The 20749-nt window shown below is 43.4% G+C and overlaps 1 protein-coding gene across 4 annotated transcripts in view; it reads right to left on the bottom strand.

Annotated features, from left to right (window-relative positions):
• The window catches only part of LOC137273852 (neuronal membrane glycoprotein M6-b-like), a 107694-nt gene that overhangs the window by 12207 nt on the left and 74738 nt on the right, over positions 1 to 20749 (bottom strand). For all 4 annotated transcript variants that reach the window (XM_067806729.1, XM_067806730.1, XM_067806728.1 and 1 more), the window contains exon 5: positions 11084 to 11222. In XM_067806729.1, the coding sequence (XP_067662830.1) occupies positions 11084 to 11222 (139 nt within the window). The remainder of the gene's footprint in view (positions 1 to 11083; positions 11223 to 20749) is intronic.

Raw genomic sequence — 20749 nt, forward strand, 5'->3', positions numbered from 1 at the left:
TTGGAATAACGACAATGGTTATTAACCAACGTTCCAGTTACTATTCCACCAGAGACTGGGTTACAATTCTTACCAAACATAAAAACTGTGTGATTCCAATAAAACGAGGAGAAAATCAATTAACATCTATGGGTTGGAGTAAATGGCGGTGGGAGCATTTTATCGACCCTATTCAGAGATAGATTTGGAGGAACAGTAACGACCGTGGGAAGAAGCGGCATGTTTCCTTGTCAGCGTTTTCTATCGAGGTCTTGGTATGAAGACAAGTTTGAGGATTCAAATCACCGAGACTATTAATCAAAGCGATCTCGCAGCGATGCCACCTACTGCGACGCAATTTATGTGATTTTCCCATTTCCACGGAGGTATAATATCCTCTGTTCTAAATGGAATCCCATATGAGTTCATGCTACGACCTGGTCCTAAGTCTTGTCTCTGTTTTAGTAGCGCTCCCCGAGCTTGTTTATAGGTTAATGAGAAGCTGACGTGGACTGGAGGATACAGCATCCGACGGAGAGATGAAGGTCGCTGGTTCGATCCTCATCCTGTCATACCAAATAACGTTAAAATGGTTCTTATTACTTTGGGCGTTCGACATAAAATGGATAGAACGCAGATTGTTCAGCTTGGATTCATAATGTTGTGAAATATTTAGCGGACTATCCGTATTTAACTGGGGCATGATGAGTTCTTAAATTGGCAAGCACTATTTCAGCCGGCACATGCACGTGCATCTATCATGGCCACGCGCATCTCTGTAACGAAATAACCTTAAATGTGGCGTTGAAGCCCAGCAACAACATATAACATACACATAAAGGTGTCTGAAACAGATACCAGCCAAGTTGGGATTCGGCAGACATGGCATCACTCGCTTTGTTTTACGCACAGTGTTTGATTGAGTGAGTGTGTGAGAGAGTATGTGTTTCACGCCACTTTTTAGCAATATCAGGACGGGGGACACGATAAATGGGCTTCACACACTATACGCATGAGCGGAATTTGGCGTGACGAGCGAACGCTTGAACCAATAGGCTATCCCTGCTCCCCGCGCACAGTGTGTACAATCCGGGAAAACAAACTCTCGAGAGTAACATCACATTTTTATCAACAGGCTGGGCAGTTACCGATTTTACCGAGCAGTGGCAAGTGTTGCTAACCGAACAAAACCAAAGTCACGCGAGAGGTGACATCACTTCCGGTTGAATTCAGCGCGACAGGGTTTCCCTTGTGGATGTTGAAGACTGATTGGTCTATCCAGTAGTATTTTTTCCGTCAGTATATCGCAATTAGAGTGATGAATCTAGTCCCATGTGAGACTACTACCGTTACAGTGAAAGGCACCGACGACTAGGCGTCACTACCGGTTGTGTCTTAGGTAACAGACACGTCCTCATGGGATTCCAGAAATGATGATCTGGTACCAGTGTTCAATTCAATTTTTTGACACGGTGAGCTGAAATCAAGGTCTGAACTCTGAGCAGACGCAGACGGCTTTGCACACGTCACATCAGTGTCCCTACTCAAATAAAGGCCGTCAGGGAAACAATGCTTCTTTCAAGTAACTTTAGACGACTGGCTAAAGGTTAGCTAGATAACAGACCAATGCAAAGAATAGAATGGTTGATTTCAACATGCGAATAAAACTACACCAAAGTCCCAAACTAACCAGTTACCTGTCACTGCTCGACCACGTGCGATTTCAGTTTCGACTGAACTTACATATCATGTTAAAAAACTGTCACCATGTTTCTATGGTTGCTAGGACATCTTGTAGAAAGAATTGCTATGGACGTAACCAAGGGCCAAGACTGACAAAAGAGACCCATCTCTCTTCGTGTTATGGAGACATGAAAGACCTATATTGTGTTCCAGGAGAGGTATTCCTAGTGTCCCCAAGAACTCCATTCCCCACACAGGCACTTGGATCAGCTCATAGACGTGAACACGTTTTAATTTATATCACAAGGTTCGAGAGTGTGCACATCGCAAGATGGCGGATGTAAGGCACACAAAATGAATTTCGCAGATTCTTTGACTTCATGATGCATATTACTGATATAATGATTAAGCTCACTGCATTTACACGGTCTCCCTCTGTTGAAATATACTCTCGGGACCAAAGCATCAGTCAACGGTAAATGTCATGTTTTTCAGTTTGTGGTTTGAGAGTAAGTGGACATCACAAGGCGAAGGTCACACACAAAGTGCACTTTTTATTCCCTGAATTCAAAACTAATTTGTAATGCGGAAGATGGTGTCATTTTTTCACTTTAAGGGGTCCCTGAAACTGCATTTCGATTAAGGGCGTTCTATTGAACACCTGATACAGCTGTCGTTCAGGAAAACAGGGACCGAGGTCTTCGCTACTAAGCGGATATGAGGTGAAAAGGAAAATGGCTAAAACAACAGCTAAATGTAGTAACGCACCTTGAGATGCCTTGACTAAATCATATATTTTACCGATTAAATTAAATTTAAACAGAGGGTTTCGGTTTTATTTTTTGTCCGTACTTCAAAAATAACGTTATTTCGAATGACTCACGGAGAAGGGTTTACGGTTACAGAACATGTTTTGCGACAGAAGTTAAAAAAACACACCAAGAAATATTCCAATTTGGTTTCCATCTGGCGATGGAACGTCCAAGAACACACCCTCGTGTGTAAGTGTAAGACAGGAGATGAGTCATCAACAGGGTTGGTGTGTGACTGTTCAAATTGTGGATTTTCGTTCAACGCCGTTCGAATTGTAAGTCTGTGATATATACTCAAAACAAGCTTAAGAAAACTTTTCGTTTTATACATGAGTGGAAGCATGAAGAGATTACAAAGTTCACCACTTTGATGAAACCCATAAGCAAACCACGATATTCGTTTGGGCGAATTAGGGATTCGAACCATGACCAAATATTTCTGGTCAGCTCAGTAATTCATGCAGAGCCAATTGCTGTTCCTGAGACGTCTGTAAATAAATGCGACAGAGCCTGTCCATATTCCAAAGAAACGATCAAATAAGATTAAGTTTCGATTCTATATAACATGTGTCTAAAAATCACAAACAGTGACTACACCAGATGTTCGATAAAACTTTCAAATAACATTCCAGAGTCATTCCAAACAAGTGCCTATTTGTCGATGTAAATGCCATTCCTTGTCAATGAACCCAAAATGAATTGAGGGTTTTCATAACTCATTCCGCACTAACAGTTTGGTAATCAGCCGTGAAGAATCGCTGGCGGCAGAAGTCAGAAATCCACAATGCTATCAAGTCACAGGCACAACATCACCGAAATCTTCAACACTACATGTACGGTAAGGTAGTCGTTGTCATGCTAAGGTCCTGAAGATGATGTGGCTGATGTCACTGATGGTGCTGAAGGAAGACCAGGTGAGATGTTTGTTTGTTTCTTGTTTAACGCCACACTCCGCAATAATCAAGCCGAATGGCGGCCGTCTGTAAATAATCGAGTCAGGACTTCCAGGTTTGACTGAAGCGGTAATATCTTTGCAACTACACAACGGCAAGTTGATCCTGGCAATTACCACAGTGTAACCAGCTTACCAACTCTTGCAATCAAGGATATAAACTTAGAGCCACTGTGACTATTACATTTCAATAGATTAAATAGCTACGGTAGCTCATAACTCGCCATCAACACCAGGGCGAACAGATGTGCGTGCGTGCGTGGTTAGACCATAACTCGCCATCAAGACCAGGGCGAACAGATGTGCGTGCGTACGTGGTTAGACCATAACTCGCCATCATGACCAGGGCGAACAGATGTGCGTGCGTGCGTGGTTAGACCATAACTCTCCATCAACACCAGGGCGAACAGATGTGCGTGCGTGCGTGGTTAGACCATAACTCGCCATCAAGACCAGGGCGAACAGATGTGCGTGCGTGCGTGCGTGCGTGCGTGTTGGGGGGTGGGGGTGTCTTCCGTGAGACGTGGGAACTGATCTTTAGGTACTGATCCACCATAACATGAGTAAGCGTAATATACTGGATGTGGTGGCGACATCTTCATAACCTACTATGTCCGGACATTCGAGTGTCTACCATTTAAAATGAAACTCGACTCGTCCACGGGAGAGAATAATCAGTCTCGATTTTCCGTTGGAACAAATTTCACGGGACACAAAGGTCAGTATTACATTGTATGGAGCAATGAAAAACAGCGATGACACCAGACGTCCTCAGTAAACATGTCCTTCTTCACACTCTCTTCACATAACACCCGAAATATGTTGGTTGTGTCGTCAAGGAAACGCTTTCACACCACTTCTATCAGCACTTATTCCAGAATTCTTCAAGAAGCTACCTGCTACCAATCTGAAGTGGCTAAAGTAAACATATCGCGTTGCCTTAGCATTTCTACCACATCAGAAACAGACCCGGCACTATACAGCAACACGATTGCGATAATATACATGCCCCGAGTACTTGAGTATTCCAGGGAGTCGGCCAGTCTCTGAGATGGAATTCCCTTCATTTGTAATTCAGTGTGCACCAAAGTATTGCACTGCCTAACCATTACAAGTAGTTTAACAGTGATGCTAATCCTACCACTGGGACAATGCATATCACTGTTTAGAAATTCGTCTGAGCCGAGAGGAAAATACAATGCAGGCAATTACCATCTAAGCTGAATTTCAATACCTGAGGAATAGAAATCCAAATCCAGACGATGGCACATACAGAATTTCAGTCCTTACTGCGAAAATAGGATATCGATTTAGTTTCATATATTCTTTAATCTTAGGCTTTCTTGTGTTCCTGGGGGTCCTCTTTGTTTCCGATGGTCTCTGATAAAAAGACTCATGTATTCCCATTGACTGAAATCCTGTGATAAAAGACGCATCTCTTCCCACTGGCTGGAATCCTATGATAAAAGATGCATCTCTTCCCATTGACTGAAATCGTCCAATAAAATACACTGGTTCAGGGCTACCTATAAACTGCGTAGGAAACACGAACCTAAAAAATATTAATTACATATTAAACCTTAACCGTGGCACATGATGTTATTGGCCCTAGATAGATTGTAGAGTTGTGTCCCTTTGCTATGCTGAACCTGCTAATGTATCCGCAGAATCAGGTTATGGTCGCGACAGTACTCGTGGGTTTCAGTAAGGTGGTGACGTCTGTCACTACACTCCCAACAGTAAACGTTCATCTAACCACCACACTGGACTAACCCAGTGGTTAAACAGTTCGCTCGCCACGCCGAACACTATGGTTTGATTCCCCACATTGGTTGTGTGAAGTCTACTTCTGGTGTCCCCTGTTTTGATATTGCTGGAATATTGTCAATAGCGGCGAAAAAACATATTCACCCTGTCCTACAGGTCCGATATTGGGACTGGGCTTTATAGTTTCAATTGTTCACGTGGCTATTACATCCTGGAAGCATTATTGTAAATGTAATAAACATATTTTGCCTTAACAGCTATGCCTTCCATATATAAATGTGAAGGTCACAAAGGCCAGATAATGCTCAAGCACAGATGTCCGCTAGTAAAATGTGGATTGGATAGTCACACAGTGTCAACATGGTGATTGGGTGGTCACAGAGTGTGAACATGGTGATTAGGTGGTCACAGAGTGTCAACGGGGTGATTGGATATTCAGTGTCAACATGGTGAATGGGTGGTCATGAAGGCACGTTTTATTGCTCATGCTGTCAGCTCCTGGTTTGCCTTGTTCTAGTCTTAAACAGGCCATGCGGTGAAAGCTGAAATATTGCTGTCTTCGGAGAGAAACATGTTTCACCTCCACCAACTGATCCCAAGCCAGTTTCTAATTTGATTATAAGAACGAAGACACATCGTCTTTCCTCGAGTAGATCTGTAGGACATGTTGGTTCTAGGTGTCTCTCAAGGAGCTTAATTACCCAAGGATGGACATAATCAGCCTTGCACTGCGTAGTTCGGAAACTCGCTGGGCCCAGACGACTAACAGAGAGCACTTGCCAAGATTCTCTGACTGGAGTTTAAGGTCATCCAATGAATCACTTGTACATATCGGCATTTAGTTTGATGGCTGCAATCCATCAATGAAGTTCTAGTTTCAAAACACCGCGTTTCATTATCAGATTGATGAGGTTTCGGCAGAGAGTGGTAATCACTATCATACAACAGACGGATAGGTAACACTTGATGGCAAGTTTATTTTGGCTTACACCAGATTCATTTACCACGGGGGAATATAAAGAGTTACAACAAAATGTTTATGTAACGATGAGGTTGAAGAACGTACTCCTGAGAATCAGAGCTGACAATAAACGCTGTAATCTCTGGAAGCGTAGACATTAACCATGTACATGTTCTCGGCCATGTAATTGCTGACCTCGACATTGATTTTTAGAGGGTGTATCAAACTAGACTGCAGATATCATCCTTATGCCAAAGGGGTATGATTTCACTCTCAGTCAACGACCCCCATATAAGCCTTTTCTAAAGAGTCGTTTCATATAAAAGCAATGAATCAACCAAAAATAGAGTGACAATAAAATACCCGTATAACCCAAAGGAATCACTAGTATCAGTTCCTTACACCCGAAGTTCCTTGTACGTATTTCGACAAAAATTCACTGGAAGTTGGACCAAAATTCCGTTCGTAATATCCGTAGTTTCATTATGTGCGTGTTCCTGATAAGCGTGGTTTACTGTACTTGATACAAAGGTTCAATATGACTACGATAGCCAAGAGCAGAGGACCTGCGTGTATTTCAATCATACTGAAACAAGACGCCCCCGCTTCAGGTTCTTTTCAACGTAAAGTGCACAAAAAGCGGACATTTGTGTAAATCCGACCATTATGCACAGAGGAATACTTCGCAGCATCGGGGCGCCACCACCTTCAGCATCCGCTGCCATTACGCATCTGCTAGCTGTTACAGCAATTCTGAACGTCATGGAAAGGAGTCAGCGCCTTGTTACGTGATAATTAACTCTGTCATTGTCAACTGCGACACCGTTCCCTTTCTGGAATATGTCAGTGTCTCATACGGCCATGTCGTCTGCCGTCAATAATATCCTCCACTGCAAAAACATATTTTCCTTCGACGGACAGTAATTCACAGAAAATAACATACACATGCTATCTATTCCTCAAATGTGATGGATGCTTCGAAATGACATGTTTTCCCGCTTTGGTGATTGACGTTGTGACGTCGGCTCGGGACAAAATGCTCGTCATGCATGCATTGTGGTATGTTCGGCCAATACCTTTCCCTAATGCAAAGTCTGATTTTCACCCAGACTCTGGTGACCTTAAGTCTCGCGTTCATTCAGACATACCAACTGAGCTGAACTTTTGAATATGGTGCATATTAATTTTGCAGATGTCCCATTAATGCAGGCAAAACTTGTGTCATCTGCTCCGAAATTTCTTCACGTTGGCATGTCATCAATGTCGTCTGTGTCGAATTATCTTCACGAATGCATTTTCTCAATGTCGTCTGCTCCTAGCTATCTTCATGTATGCATGCTCTCGATGTCGTCTGTTCTTTCTCATCTGATAACAACCGGGGGCTTGCCATAAATCTGCAGTGGGCAGCCTAGTGGTTAGAGCGTTCAGTCGCTCGCCATGTCGGGTTCGATTCCTCCTCCACCATACCAGCTATGTGTGGTTGATTATTGATGCTCATGGACAACTGGCATAATCTGATACGTACGATATTCATAGCCAAAACAAGACAGTAATTAACTGTGACCTGCAAATGAAGAATAACAAATACGGCTTGCTTCGCGCAGAATCTATAAGTAAACAAAGATCCTTTCAGTATGGAAATATCGGATAAAAGCAGGGTCTATTCCGAGTCGGTCGGTCAAAGACATGACATTGCGATCTGATCCTTGAAGGGAACTCCGCTTAACCAAGTTCCAAGGGAGAAAATGTGGATTAACACCGATGATGTTTCAGCAAAACAGGCAGTACATGTTGGTAATATCTAACTGAAGCATAAGCCAGGAGCCACAGTGCTGCCAGCCGTCCAACCTGGCACAGGCAGAGGATATAAACGGGCAGGATTTTCCAGCTTTGGGGAATAAGAGTGGCCGAAAATATGCAGAACCTATGCTGGATCGAACCTACGTTTTCCCGGACATAAGTGAACGGTCAAACCACAGGGTCACCTTACTACCAGTTACAGTTCTCAGCAGTTTGAACAGCGTTTACTGGACAGGACAACACTGTATGTACTGTGTACAGTAGCTGAGTGATCAATGCTTTTCCAGGACGTGTTAATCTTTAAGGTCTTAGAACTGAGCTGAGTGATCCGTGCTTTTCTAGGACGTGTTAATCTTTAAGGTCTTAGAATTGGTGCATGTTCTAAAGAAGGATGTGCAAGTGCGCTTTATCCACCGTCCACACTACATCGTTCCATGTTGTTCATGAATTATGTGCGAACAGAAAATGAGCTTCCCATTTACCCATCAAGAGTTCACGTTTGGCATTTGTTGTAAAAGGCTTTTCCCATGCGAAACAAGCGGTATCATCAACCTTTTTATTCAGTTGAGTGTAATGGTTTAGTCTGGTACTGTGCAAAGCTCCCACTCTTTCATTTTTGCTGGCAGTTTCGGGGCATACCTCTTAAAAGGTCACATATTAAGACCGCGGGCGCTTTCTGTTCGTCATTGTGATCTACTGCGTCAGATTACCACTTAACACAAGAAAAGGAATTTCAGTTTTGAAGCCATCCCAAACTGAGTGCCTCCAACTGTTATTGATACCGAGTCAGGGACTCAACATATATGTGTGTCAGGTCAATATGCAAACATGATTAATCCTTATCGATCTTTTTTCCCGCCTTGGAAGCAAGTCGTGAATATGGCTTCCTCTCCTTGTGATGTAAGTGCTGCATACGGAAAGCACTCCACAGTTGTCTTCTGCTAACATGCCAAGCTGCACATGTGCAGGGAATGCAGAGCACGTACCATCCTGCATGTAGTGCTACACGAGCTTACGTGGTGTCGTCTGGCAGCTTAACCGATCAACAAGTAGTAGAATTTATGGGTGAAAACAAAGACAGCTTTTAGTCGTGGAATAGAGCACACTGATAAGGCAGAGTCAGCCTTTGCGGGAAAATAGGATCAACTTTATTTGGCACTCAGCAAGTTTTGGATTGCTCTGTCGCAGAAATGTATGCCAAAGGAAAGGGACGTTGTATCGAGGCTCTCCATCTTGGTCACCTGATACAACCACTTTTAAAAACAGGCAGCTGGTTAGGAGGAAAACGCCCTTCGTGAGGTGTTGACAATGAAACTCAAGACACGTTCACGTTCTACATTGAGCACGTCCACAAACTGAAATATGTTCCAGAATATATAGCCCCGAATGGTAACATTCTAAAACTGGATTTTCAGTTACGTGGAAAACAAGCCGACTCCACCCATAGTCTGGCTGCAGCTCAGTTTGTCAATACTACAATTACCAAGTCTAATTTTGTCCTGTTGCCAATATAACTTGAGCGACATCAATAATATGACGAATTACGCGTCAATAACTGTCTAGGTCTTCGGCATCGTGCTGGTGAAACATATCGCCACACACAAACATAGGCATTGAACTTTCCAATACGTCCATTTGTTTCCATTTTGGTAAGCTCGACAAAACGATCTTCCAATCGCAGCATGTTCATGAGTCGATTATTTTATTTGCTTGTGGGTTATTGTCAGGTTCTAAACTTGGCTCAACGACCCTGTGCCCGTATCTATTCTGGATGTGTAATTGCTGGCACATGTGATACTGTCATCCAAGACATGTCAATTCGCTGTCCAGAATATTTTCCCCAATGCTTGAGAGAAACTGACCACAGATTTGTGATTTCCTATCGTCCGAGGAGAATCCCTAGTTATCAACCAAAACTTCCTTCCACAAAAATATCGCCCGTATGAGATCACACTATGTCCCCTGAAAAATCACGGCAGTAAAGACAGCAATAAATGCTCTCGAGATTATTGTGACCTCATCGACTACCATGACGTCAAACGCACATGACGTCACTATAATCTCTACTACTCTGTTGATTACACGGGTGCCGTTGAGCAAAGCAATCTTAACGCTAAGGAGACCGTAATCCCATAACGTGACTTTAATATAGACTTGCGATAGTCTTAGCGCTATGGTTGTTTTGTACAATGGCACCCTGTTCTTAGAACTCAAGACACTGCTTACAAGTTTCAACAAACTGAAAATGTCGAAGCAAGATCCCGGATGCTAATTCCAAGGTCAAAGAGATGTAGATTCCTTGACTAAAGTTACAATATCCTCTGTCAGCTTGGATAGCTATAACTCGCCTTGACACACATGACCTCGGAACTCTCTCGGGTAAAATTCTCCATCAGTACGCTTGAACCCTACGTAAACCTGACGTTGGTCGTAGAATGGTTTTACCATACACTCATGATTAAGTTCAATGAAAGGGGAACCTGTTAAAGACGTTCGATGATTTGCACTAAGCGTTTAGGAGAGGGGGATTAACAGCACCTGTTAAGGGGAAGATATTCTATCCCATGTCGGGATCAAATAGCAAGTATAATTCCCCAAATTGGAATTGAAATCTGAAGTTCATCTTAATAAAGTTTAACTTATTATGGCTTTGCTGAGGAAACGGATACATTTTATAGGGTCAATGAAAAGGATGGGATCTTAATGCTTAGTTTTATTATTGCACTGTTAAAATTTCCCAGAATTTAAAAAAAAATACAAATTTATAAACCATTCTACTAAAATGATATTTCCCCAGTTTGCTTGTCAGGGGTATTAGTTTAATTTCAGTTGAAAATTTTCTTTATTATTGCAATGTTAATTCCTCGCACTTTAGGAAACCATAAACTTATACAACATCCTTGTTTGGAAGAAGATATTTTCTCGCCAATTTGCCTGTCAGCGGTATTATTTGAATCTCAGTTGAAGAAAGTCTTTATTATTGCACCGTTAAAATTCCTCATCATTTAAAAAACCATCCTACCTTTCAAATTGGTAAATTTTTACCAAGTTGCCTATCTGGGGTATTAGGAGAATTTCAGTTGAAATTAGTCTTTCTTAATGTACGTAAATAATACGTGAGTGTCTTACCGTAGTTCTTGAGATCTATGCAGTTGACGCCCATGTGTCCAGTGAGGATGAACATCAGGCCCAGCAGCACCAGCGGAACGGTCAGTAGAGCCAGGGCCAGAATCCACACCAGGGTCAAGAAGTACACGAACATCAGAAGCTGGGGGTAGAGAACAGACGGTCAGGGAGGGGATGAGAAAATGGCCTGGGCTGTATATCGGATAACGTTAGACACTGGACATGTGATGATGTGTCTGGGATGTATAATGGACGGCTGCCTCAGGCAGGGAACAGGTGATGGTGTGTCTGGGATGTATAATGGCGGACAACCTCAAATAGGGAACAGGTGATGGTGTGTCTGGGATGTATAATGACGGATAACCTCATAATGTACAATGGAGGATAACCTCAGACAGGGAACAGGTGATGGTGTATCTGGGATGTATCATGACGGATAAACTTACAATGTATAATGGAGGACAACCTCAGACAGGGAACAGGTGATAGTGTGTCTGGGATGTATAATGGAAGACAACCTCAGACGGGGAACAGGTGACGGTGTGTCTGAGATGTATAATGGCAGACAGCCTCAGACAAGGAACAGGTGACGGTGTGTCTGAGATGTATAACGGCGGACAACCTCAGACAGGGAACAGGTGACGGTGTGTCTGAGATGTATAATGGAAGACAACCTCAGACAGGGAGCAGGTGAAGGTGTGTGTGGGATGTACAATGGAAGACAACCTCAGACAGCGAACAGGTGACGGTGTGTCTGGGATGTATAATGGAAGACAACCTCAGACGGGGAGCAGGTGACGGTGTGTCTGAGATGTATAATGGAAGACAACCTCAGACAGGGAGCAGGTGAAGGTGTGTGTGGGATGTACAATGGAAGACAACCTCAGACGGGGAACAGGTGACGGTGTGTCTGAGATGTATAACGGCGGACAACCTCAGACGGGGAACAGGTGACGGTGTGTCTGAGATGTATAATGGAAGACAACCTCAGACAGGGAGCAGGTGAAGGTGTGTGTGGGATGTACAATGGAAGACAACCTCAGACAGCGAACAGGTGACAGTGTGGCTGGGATGTATAATGTAAGACAACCTCAGACAAAAAACAGGTGAAGGTGTGTCTGAGATGTATAATGGAAGACAACCTCAGACAGGGAACAGGTGACGGTGTGTCTGGGATGTATAATGGAAGACAACCTCAGACGGGGAACAGGTGACGGTGTGTCTGAGATGTATAATGGCAGACAGCCTCAGACAAGGAACAGGTGACGGTGTGTCTGAGATGTATAACGGCGGACAACCTCAGACAGGGAACAGGTGACGGTGTGTCTGAGATGTATAATGGAAGACAACTTCAGACAGGGAACAGGTGATGGTGTGTCTGGGATGTATAATGGAAGACAACCTAAGACACAAAACAGGTGACGGTGTGTCTGAGATGTATAATGGAAGACAACCTCGGACAGGGAACAGGTGATGGTGTGTCTGGGATGTATAATGGAAGACAACCTCGGACAGGGAACAGGTGATGGTGTGTCTGGGATGTATAATGGAAGACAACCTAAGACAAAAAAAACAGGTGACGGTGTGTGTGGGATGTATAATGGAAGACAATCTCAGACAGGGAACAGGTGATGGTGTGTCTGGGATGTATAATGGAAGACAACCTCAGACAGGGAACAGGTGATGGTGTGTCTGGGATGTATAATGGAAGACAATCTCAGACAGGGAACAGGTGATGGTGTGTGTGGGATGTATAATGGAAGACAACCTAAGACAAAAAAAACAGGTGACGGTGTGTCTGGGATGTATAATGGAAGACAATCTCAGACAGGGAACAGGTGACGGTGTGTCTGGGATGTATAATGGAAGACAACCTCAGACAGGGAACAGGTGACGGTGTGTCTGGGATGTATAATGGAAGACAACCTCAGACAGGGAACAGGTGATGGTGTGTCTGGGATGTATAATGGAAGACAATCTCAGACGGGGAACAGGTGATGGTGTGTCTGGGATGTATAATGGAAGACAACCTAAGACAAAAAAAACAGGTGACGGTGTGTGTGGGATGTATAATGGAAGACAATCTCAGACAGGGAACAGGTGACGGTGTGTCTGGGATGTATAATGGAAGACAACCTCAGACAGGGAACAGGTGACGGTGTGTGTGGGATGTATAATGGAAGACAATCTCAGACAGGGAACAGGTGACGGTGTGTCTGGGATGTATAATGGAAGACAACCTCAGACAGGGAACAGGTGACGGTGTGTGTGGGATGTATAATGGAAGACAACCTCAGACAGGGAACAGGTGACGGTGTGTGTGGGATGTATAATGGAAGACAACCTCAGACAGGGAACAGGTGATGGTGTGTCTGGGATGTATAATGGAAGACAATCTCAGACAGGGAACAGGTGATGGTGTGTCTGGGATGTATAATGGAAGACAACCTAAGACAAAAAAAACAGGTGACGGTGTGTCTGGGATGTATAATGGAAGACAATCTCAGACAGGGAACAGGTGACGGTGTGTCTGGGATGTATAATGGAAGACAATCTCAGACAGGGAACAGGTGACGGTGTGTCTGGGATGTATAATGGAAGACAATCTCAGACAGGGAACAGGTGACGGTGTGTCTGGGATGTATAATGGAAGACAATCTCAGACAGGGAACAGGTGACGGTGTGTCTGGGATGTATAATGGAAGACAATCTCAGACAGGGAACAGGTGACGGTGTGTCTGGGATGTATAATGGAAGACAATCTCAGACAGGGAACAGGTGACGGTGTGTCTGGGATGTATAATGGAAGACAATCTCAGACAGGGAACAGGTGACGGTGTGTCTGGGATGTATAATGGAAGACAATCTCAGACAGGGAACAGGTGACGGTGTGTCTGGGATGTATAATGGAAGACAATCTCAGACAGGGAACAGGTGACGGTGTGTCTGGGATGTATAATGGAAGACAATCTCAGACAGGGAACAGGTGACGGTGTGTCTGGGATGTATAATGGAAGACAATCTCAGACAGGGAACAGGTGACGGTGTGTCTGGGATGTATAATGGAAGACAATCTCAGACAGGGAACAGGTGACGGTGTGTCTGGGATGTATAATGGAAGACAATCTCAGACAGGGAACAGGTGACGGTGTGTCTGGGATGTATAATGGAAGACAACCTCAGACAGGGAACAGGTGATGGTGTGTCTGGGATGTATAATGGAAGACAACCTCAGACAAAGAACAAGTGGTGCTGTGTCCAGGGTCAGGGCTGTATGAAGGGCAGAACGAGGGTCATGATGCCCCAACAGTGTGTCTAGTACTGGTGAAAACAACACTTGTAGAGTTGAGTTGAGTTGGGTTGGGTTTTACGTCAGTTGGTTGTGGAACGCTAGGGACAAAACAAAGTAAGGGTTGGTGGCTCTGAAGGTCATTGATCTCCGTTAAAGTGAAGGTGCATAGTACGAGAAGAGAACATAATTAACCCAATGTCTGAGACAGGAGGTCAGGGTTTGTTCTGAGGGGGCACGTCTCGATATTACTACGTGGGTAGATTAATTCCAGGGTTCGTTCTGATGGGGCACGTCCCTACATTACTGCGTGGGTAGATTAATACCAGTAGTGGAGGACGGTACATGAAAAGGGAGGGTTGAAGTGATCTCAGGAGAATGTGTGCATGGAAAGATAGGAAATGCCAATGTCATGTAAGAATGAACAGATCGGAAACAGCCACATCATGTAAGTCTGGATGTAATAGACATTAGAGGAAATATATAGGCAACACTGTCTACGTGTGTGCAGAGTGATGCCCTAATGACGACTAGGGAAATGAATAGGTCATTGTTCGTGGCACGAATCACTAGGCGTTCGGACTGAATCGACATAGCGTATCTACATTACCTTTAAAATCTACGTTCTCACTCAATCACTCGTCGTACAAACAGTAGTGAGTGTGTGAGTGAGTGGGTGAGTTTAAGTCACTTTTAGCAATATCACGACGGGGAAACCCAGAAATGGGCTTCACACATTGTATCCATTCCTAATCTATCATCAGGGGACCAACTGTAAACCGTACAAAGGTGCTCACTTCAAGGACAAACGAGAGGTGCATGTCTGGTTTACTCCCTGGACATGTTTTACATGTTTAATATCCCATCTGGTGAAATATGGACACAATGAAATTAGTCACAAAGTTGCGCCCCTTGGACGTGACAGAAATCTATGATGGGAGGTTCGAATCCCGATTCATGATGATGTTTCTGGGTTGTCAGCACCGTGCTGTGGTTTAGCTCCCACAACCAAACACGTCATGTGTGATAAAATTAGAATTCTTTACAAAGTGACGTTAAAGTCGGTAACTTACCATAAACTACGGATTTAACGAACTCTCAGGGACCACCCATTCTACTTGGGTATAACCGTTGTCTACAGTTGGTAATGTCACCTTGAACAGTATTCAGTTATATTTCGACATAAATGTACATACACATATACACACATGGGTGAGTTGCAGGGGTCACAAACACTGATTCGTTATATCCGCAAGTTCGTTACAATCGTGTTCGCTATATCAGTCAGTTCGTTACAAGCGTGTTCATTATAAACGTTGTCTACTGCAATATATTCATCTTGACATCAATATCCCAGTGATTCGCAGTGAGACCACACGGAAACCCGACTGAAAAAAAAACAGACTTAAAAACACCCTGCCTGGCAATCCGATGTGTATTGATGTGTATTCCTACTAATACAAGCGCCGATTCAAGACCATGCTTTCTATCTGCTGGATGGAAGTCAAATTCTGTTTTATTCATATTACCCAATCGCGTGTCAGGATCAGCATACGTTTCACTGCATAACCGGTCTGGAATATCATGCATATTTGTCTAGTTTAATTTCTTATGAAAAGTTCCCAATTAACCCAGCAGTGAGTAGGTCCATACCGTCTTGGAATGACGCGCCCCTGAACTCATATCGTCCAAACCCGATATTTATTGACAGCTTTAGCTTGGTGAGTAGTATCCTGACATAAAAGATCGATGCGACTGATTGAGGTGCGTGGTTTTCCCAATTTCTAACGCAACCAGTGTCATTTTTTTTCTGAAGAAATAACATCAACACCGTAATCCCATAAAAGCATTATCAATTATGGAAATTCATAAAACAACCTTTGGTGTGTCTCTTAAAGAACGTATTGAGTATCGAGAACTCGATATTACTCACAAAAGACATTCTTTCTCAATATTGAACCGACAGTCTGGTAAAGAAATTCGTAGGACCTTCTTCAAGTGCACGTATGGCTAGAACATCCCACGAGAACGACCAGAGACACTGGCAGTGTACATTCTGCGTGAAATTGACGGAGTGCGGCATCAAAGAAACCTGCCCCCAACTTAAACATGCTCCAGTGCAAGAAAGGTCTATTCTATTTACTCTGGAAAGAAAGTAAGGAAGTAGTAGTTTTTTTAGATCATTTTGTTTGTGAAACGTGATACAGAAACTAACAGAGTAGGGAAAGCGTGTTAGATATGGGAGAAATTAGACCTGACTGAATGCAATATTCATGAATTTCATGAGCTGGTTGCCATAACCACCAGAAGGAAATGGCCGAGATATTCACATACTGAGGCCTATTATTATGCCAGCAATTGTCTTCAGTTGAATATGCTGCAAGTTCCAGGAGAAAGGGGCGTTTAAGGAGACCGGTTCTCCGGTTCTCCGGTTCTTATGTAGGTTTGTACATATTTTACGCCGCACTCAGCAAGATTCAATCTGTAAGGCGTCGTTCTGTAAACAATCGAGTATGGACCAGACACTCCAGTGATTAACATCATGAGCAACGATCTGCGCAATTGGGATCCCATGGCATGCGTCAACCAAGTCAGCGAACCTGAACACCCGATTCGATTGGTCGCCTCTTACGAGAAAACATGGGTTGCTGAAGACCAATTCTAAACTGGATCTTCATAGGTCGGTATCGTACGAATTTACCTTCATACAGCTCAAGACTTAAAATATAACTTGACCCTCATTGAACTCATAAAACAAAAAAATAATACTCTTCTATCCAGAAACCATTCCATTCCGTTCCCAGCATGCATGCAGAGAGGCGGTGGGGTAGCCTTGTGGTTAAAGCGTTCGCTCGTCACGCCGAAGACTCAGGTTCGATTCCCCACACAATTACAATGTGTGAAGCCCATTTCTGGTGTCTCGCGTCGTGCTATTGCTAATGGTGGAGTACAACTGAAATCACTAACTCACTTATTCATTCCCGTACGTACATGTATCTATGTTTGTATGTCTTCAGTCTGCCCGTGTGTCTTCATCATCTGGTATTGTTTTCTTTTTGCATAAGGTATCTCCATAAGCATGCGACCACGTCGGCAAAATGTTGCGTTACTTGTCGAACAAACATCTCCCACACCAAAAAATTCAAACAAGGGAATTTTATTTCTCAAGAGGCACAATTGGATAAGGATTAAGTGGAGAACTCTTCCATTGTGAGGCGAATTTATCCGGCAACCACCGGTGACTATTTAGCAGGCTTTTCTGTGAGAAACCCGAGCAGTGCCACATCGAGTTCTTCCGACAAGTGATATCGATTCGAATGTCAGCTTCTCTAATAAGGTTGACTAAATGCCCATGTTTTTATTCCAAAAACGCCTCTATCCTCCAAGAAATCCAGAGAAACGTCAAGGGTTAGAAAACAGCTTTTGTTAATGTGCTAGGCGGTAGATTCGTGCATGCTGTTTTGCAGTGGCAGTGCAATGGTTAAAGCATTCAGCCGTCGTCCAAGTCGTGTCCGTGGTGTGACTGACATTCCAAGTGTCCCTTTAGTTGATATTTTTTACCAGTACTTAACGCAGCACAAGACATTTATTCATTTTTTAGCAATGTCAGCTCCGGCATTTACGTTCAACATGTCTTCCAATAAACTTTTGGGATATTATGAGTGAGTGAGTTGGGTTCAGCGCCGTTGGGAACGTATTCCTTACATATGAAAGCATTTCAGTTTAATGTGGGCTAAGAGTGGACCTCTTGTTGAATTTAACCGCCTTGGTGAAACCAAATTCTGCCAAGGCAAGAGCGATAATCGAGTTGAACCGGCATTCGAACCCACGAGGAGAGGCTCTCGGTGTGAACAAGGGAGACAAATCTGTTCAGCGAATTGCGGCGCATCGGACGTCTCCAACCCGGTGATGTAACCGAAATGTGTTCATTCGTTAAACTAATTTCACTTGAATCAAAACATATTCTGTAGTTCGGCCAGCTCTACATGTCAGAACCTTCTGTAAAACGGAGTCAACCTACCGCAGAACAAGGCAGTCAACCTAATCATTACCTGAGTGAGTGAGTATGGTTTTACGCCAGCATTATAACGGCGGCGGACAGCCAAAATGGGCTTCATGCACTGTACCCATGTGAGGAATCGAACCTGCGTCTTCAGCGTGACGAGTGAACGCATTCACCTTTAGGCTACCCCGCCTAGTCATTGAAGACATGTTTGTATTGTTTATACATTTGTATTGTTTACACATTTGTATTGTTTACACGTTTGTATTGTTTACACACCTTAGCTTGTACAGTGATGTTTAACAAGAAAACGAATGGTACAGTGTAGACTAATGCTTAGTCTCTGAACAGAAATACTTTTGATAGTAACAAACAAACCTCTTGTAAATTGAAAGGAGCCCCAGGTAGACCAGCATGCCAGAATTTGCAATTTAGATCCATGGTGCACTTCAAAATGATCAATCAGTTTCCACATATACCACCATTAGTGTGCAGTAATACTTTGACATACCGTTAAACAGACAAAAACTACGTCGAAAATATCTGCGGAGTTATCACATTATCTATCTAAACATTCTGATTCACCAAATGCCCTCGTGTTAATATCGACATGCATATTTTGAACATATTTAAAGGACCACTATGTGAAAATAATTAAACATTAAAATGGATAATGTTAGTGATGTCATAACAACAATACTGAGAGTAGGTGGTCCTACATTTCACCAATATCGGAAATCAAACCCGGTCACTAGGCGAAAATCTAGGCCAGCCTATCCACATGGCCACCCAGTCCACCGTCCGTCTGGCGATTGGATTCCCATTTTTATAATCTGCTTTATAGTTCCATGTGCCTGTTAGCAAATACATTCCAAACAACAGGCCTGTAATAATTCTGAAAGCAAAACAAAGATTGCCCTGGCTATACACCGACCGGGGTCTACTTAAACAGTCGTAAATACGCCAGCGATGATATGTAACGATTCAATTAATGCACCCGATAGGATAATCACATATAAACATGTGTAACAGCTTTGATCAAACATGATGCCGGGAATTAAATAAGAATTGATATTTCGCCATACGCTCGGCAAGCATGGTTCCATCCCAGACCATATAAACACCAGACCCCGTGCTGACAGTACACTGAATCCATTATCCTTGCAGCATAACGCCCTTACATCATAAAGCCGGCGGGCTCTATAACTGGTGTGCGGGGGATTGTGAATGAGGGTTGATAAAGACGGGCACTAAGGGGGGACAATATTCCATCACAGCATTGGATCAATAGCCATGACTATGAATATCTTGAATCTGGGGACTAGCTATATGTTCTGTGTGGTAATATCGCACTGTTTCAGACGTGGACGCGAGAACGTAGCACTTGGTGTTGATCGTACGAGTGATTGTCCGTTCTTGGTTGTCGGAAATACGATTATGAAGGATTGAGGGGGAAAAGCTTTGTTCCTGGTTACTGTGGGAGTATTAGTTTACTTGTGTCGAAACAGCAGGAGCTTTGTGTTATGTGAGAGGTTGTGTCAGTTTTTCAGTCTAGAAGGAAGCTGGGGGATTATGTCGCTAGTGAACGTGTGGATTATGTTCACACATCAGCACGGAAAGGCCGGATGACGTAATCAGATACCGTTGAACTGTCACAGAAAATAAGATTGATGGTGTGAAGACCTTTGATTTCGTACAGAAGGGACGGAATTTCAGATTGCCATTACAGAGCGAAGATAATTGTGTTATATTTATTATTTACGTTTGTTGAAGGGCTTAAAAGACATTGTGTCAGAACAACATGCCATCCCGTTTTCGAATTCAACAACCTTCCAAACAACCCAATCAGTAAACGAACAGCGTTAGAGTCAGATGAACAGATTATTCCAGTATACTACTCCAGCTGTGTGACAACGGTTTGCAAATGACCATGGACCAAATGACCATTGACCAAATGACCCATGGACCAAATGACTATTGACCAAATGCCCATTGACCAAATGACTATTGACCAAATGACTATTGACCAAATGCCCATTGACCAAATGCCCATTGACCAAATGACTATTGACCAAATGCCCATTGACCAAATGACCCATGGACCAAATGACTATTGACCAAATGACTATTGACCAAATGCCCATTGACCAAATGCCCATTGACCAAATGACTATTGACCAAATGACCATTGACCAAATGACCATTGACCAAATGACCCATGGACCAAATGACCATGGACCAAATGACCATTGACCAAATGACCCATGGACCAAATGACCCATGGACCAAATGACCCATGGACCAAATGACCATTGACCAAATGACCCATGGACCAAATGACTATTGACCAAATGACCCATGGACCAAATGACCATTG

This window comes from Haliotis asinina, chromosome 2 (assembly GCF_037392515.1).
Source record: "Haliotis asinina isolate JCU_RB_2024 chromosome 2, JCU_Hal_asi_v2, whole genome shotgun sequence".
NCBI classification, from domain to species: domain Eukaryota; kingdom Metazoa; phylum Mollusca; class Gastropoda; order Lepetellida; family Haliotidae; genus Haliotis; species Haliotis asinina.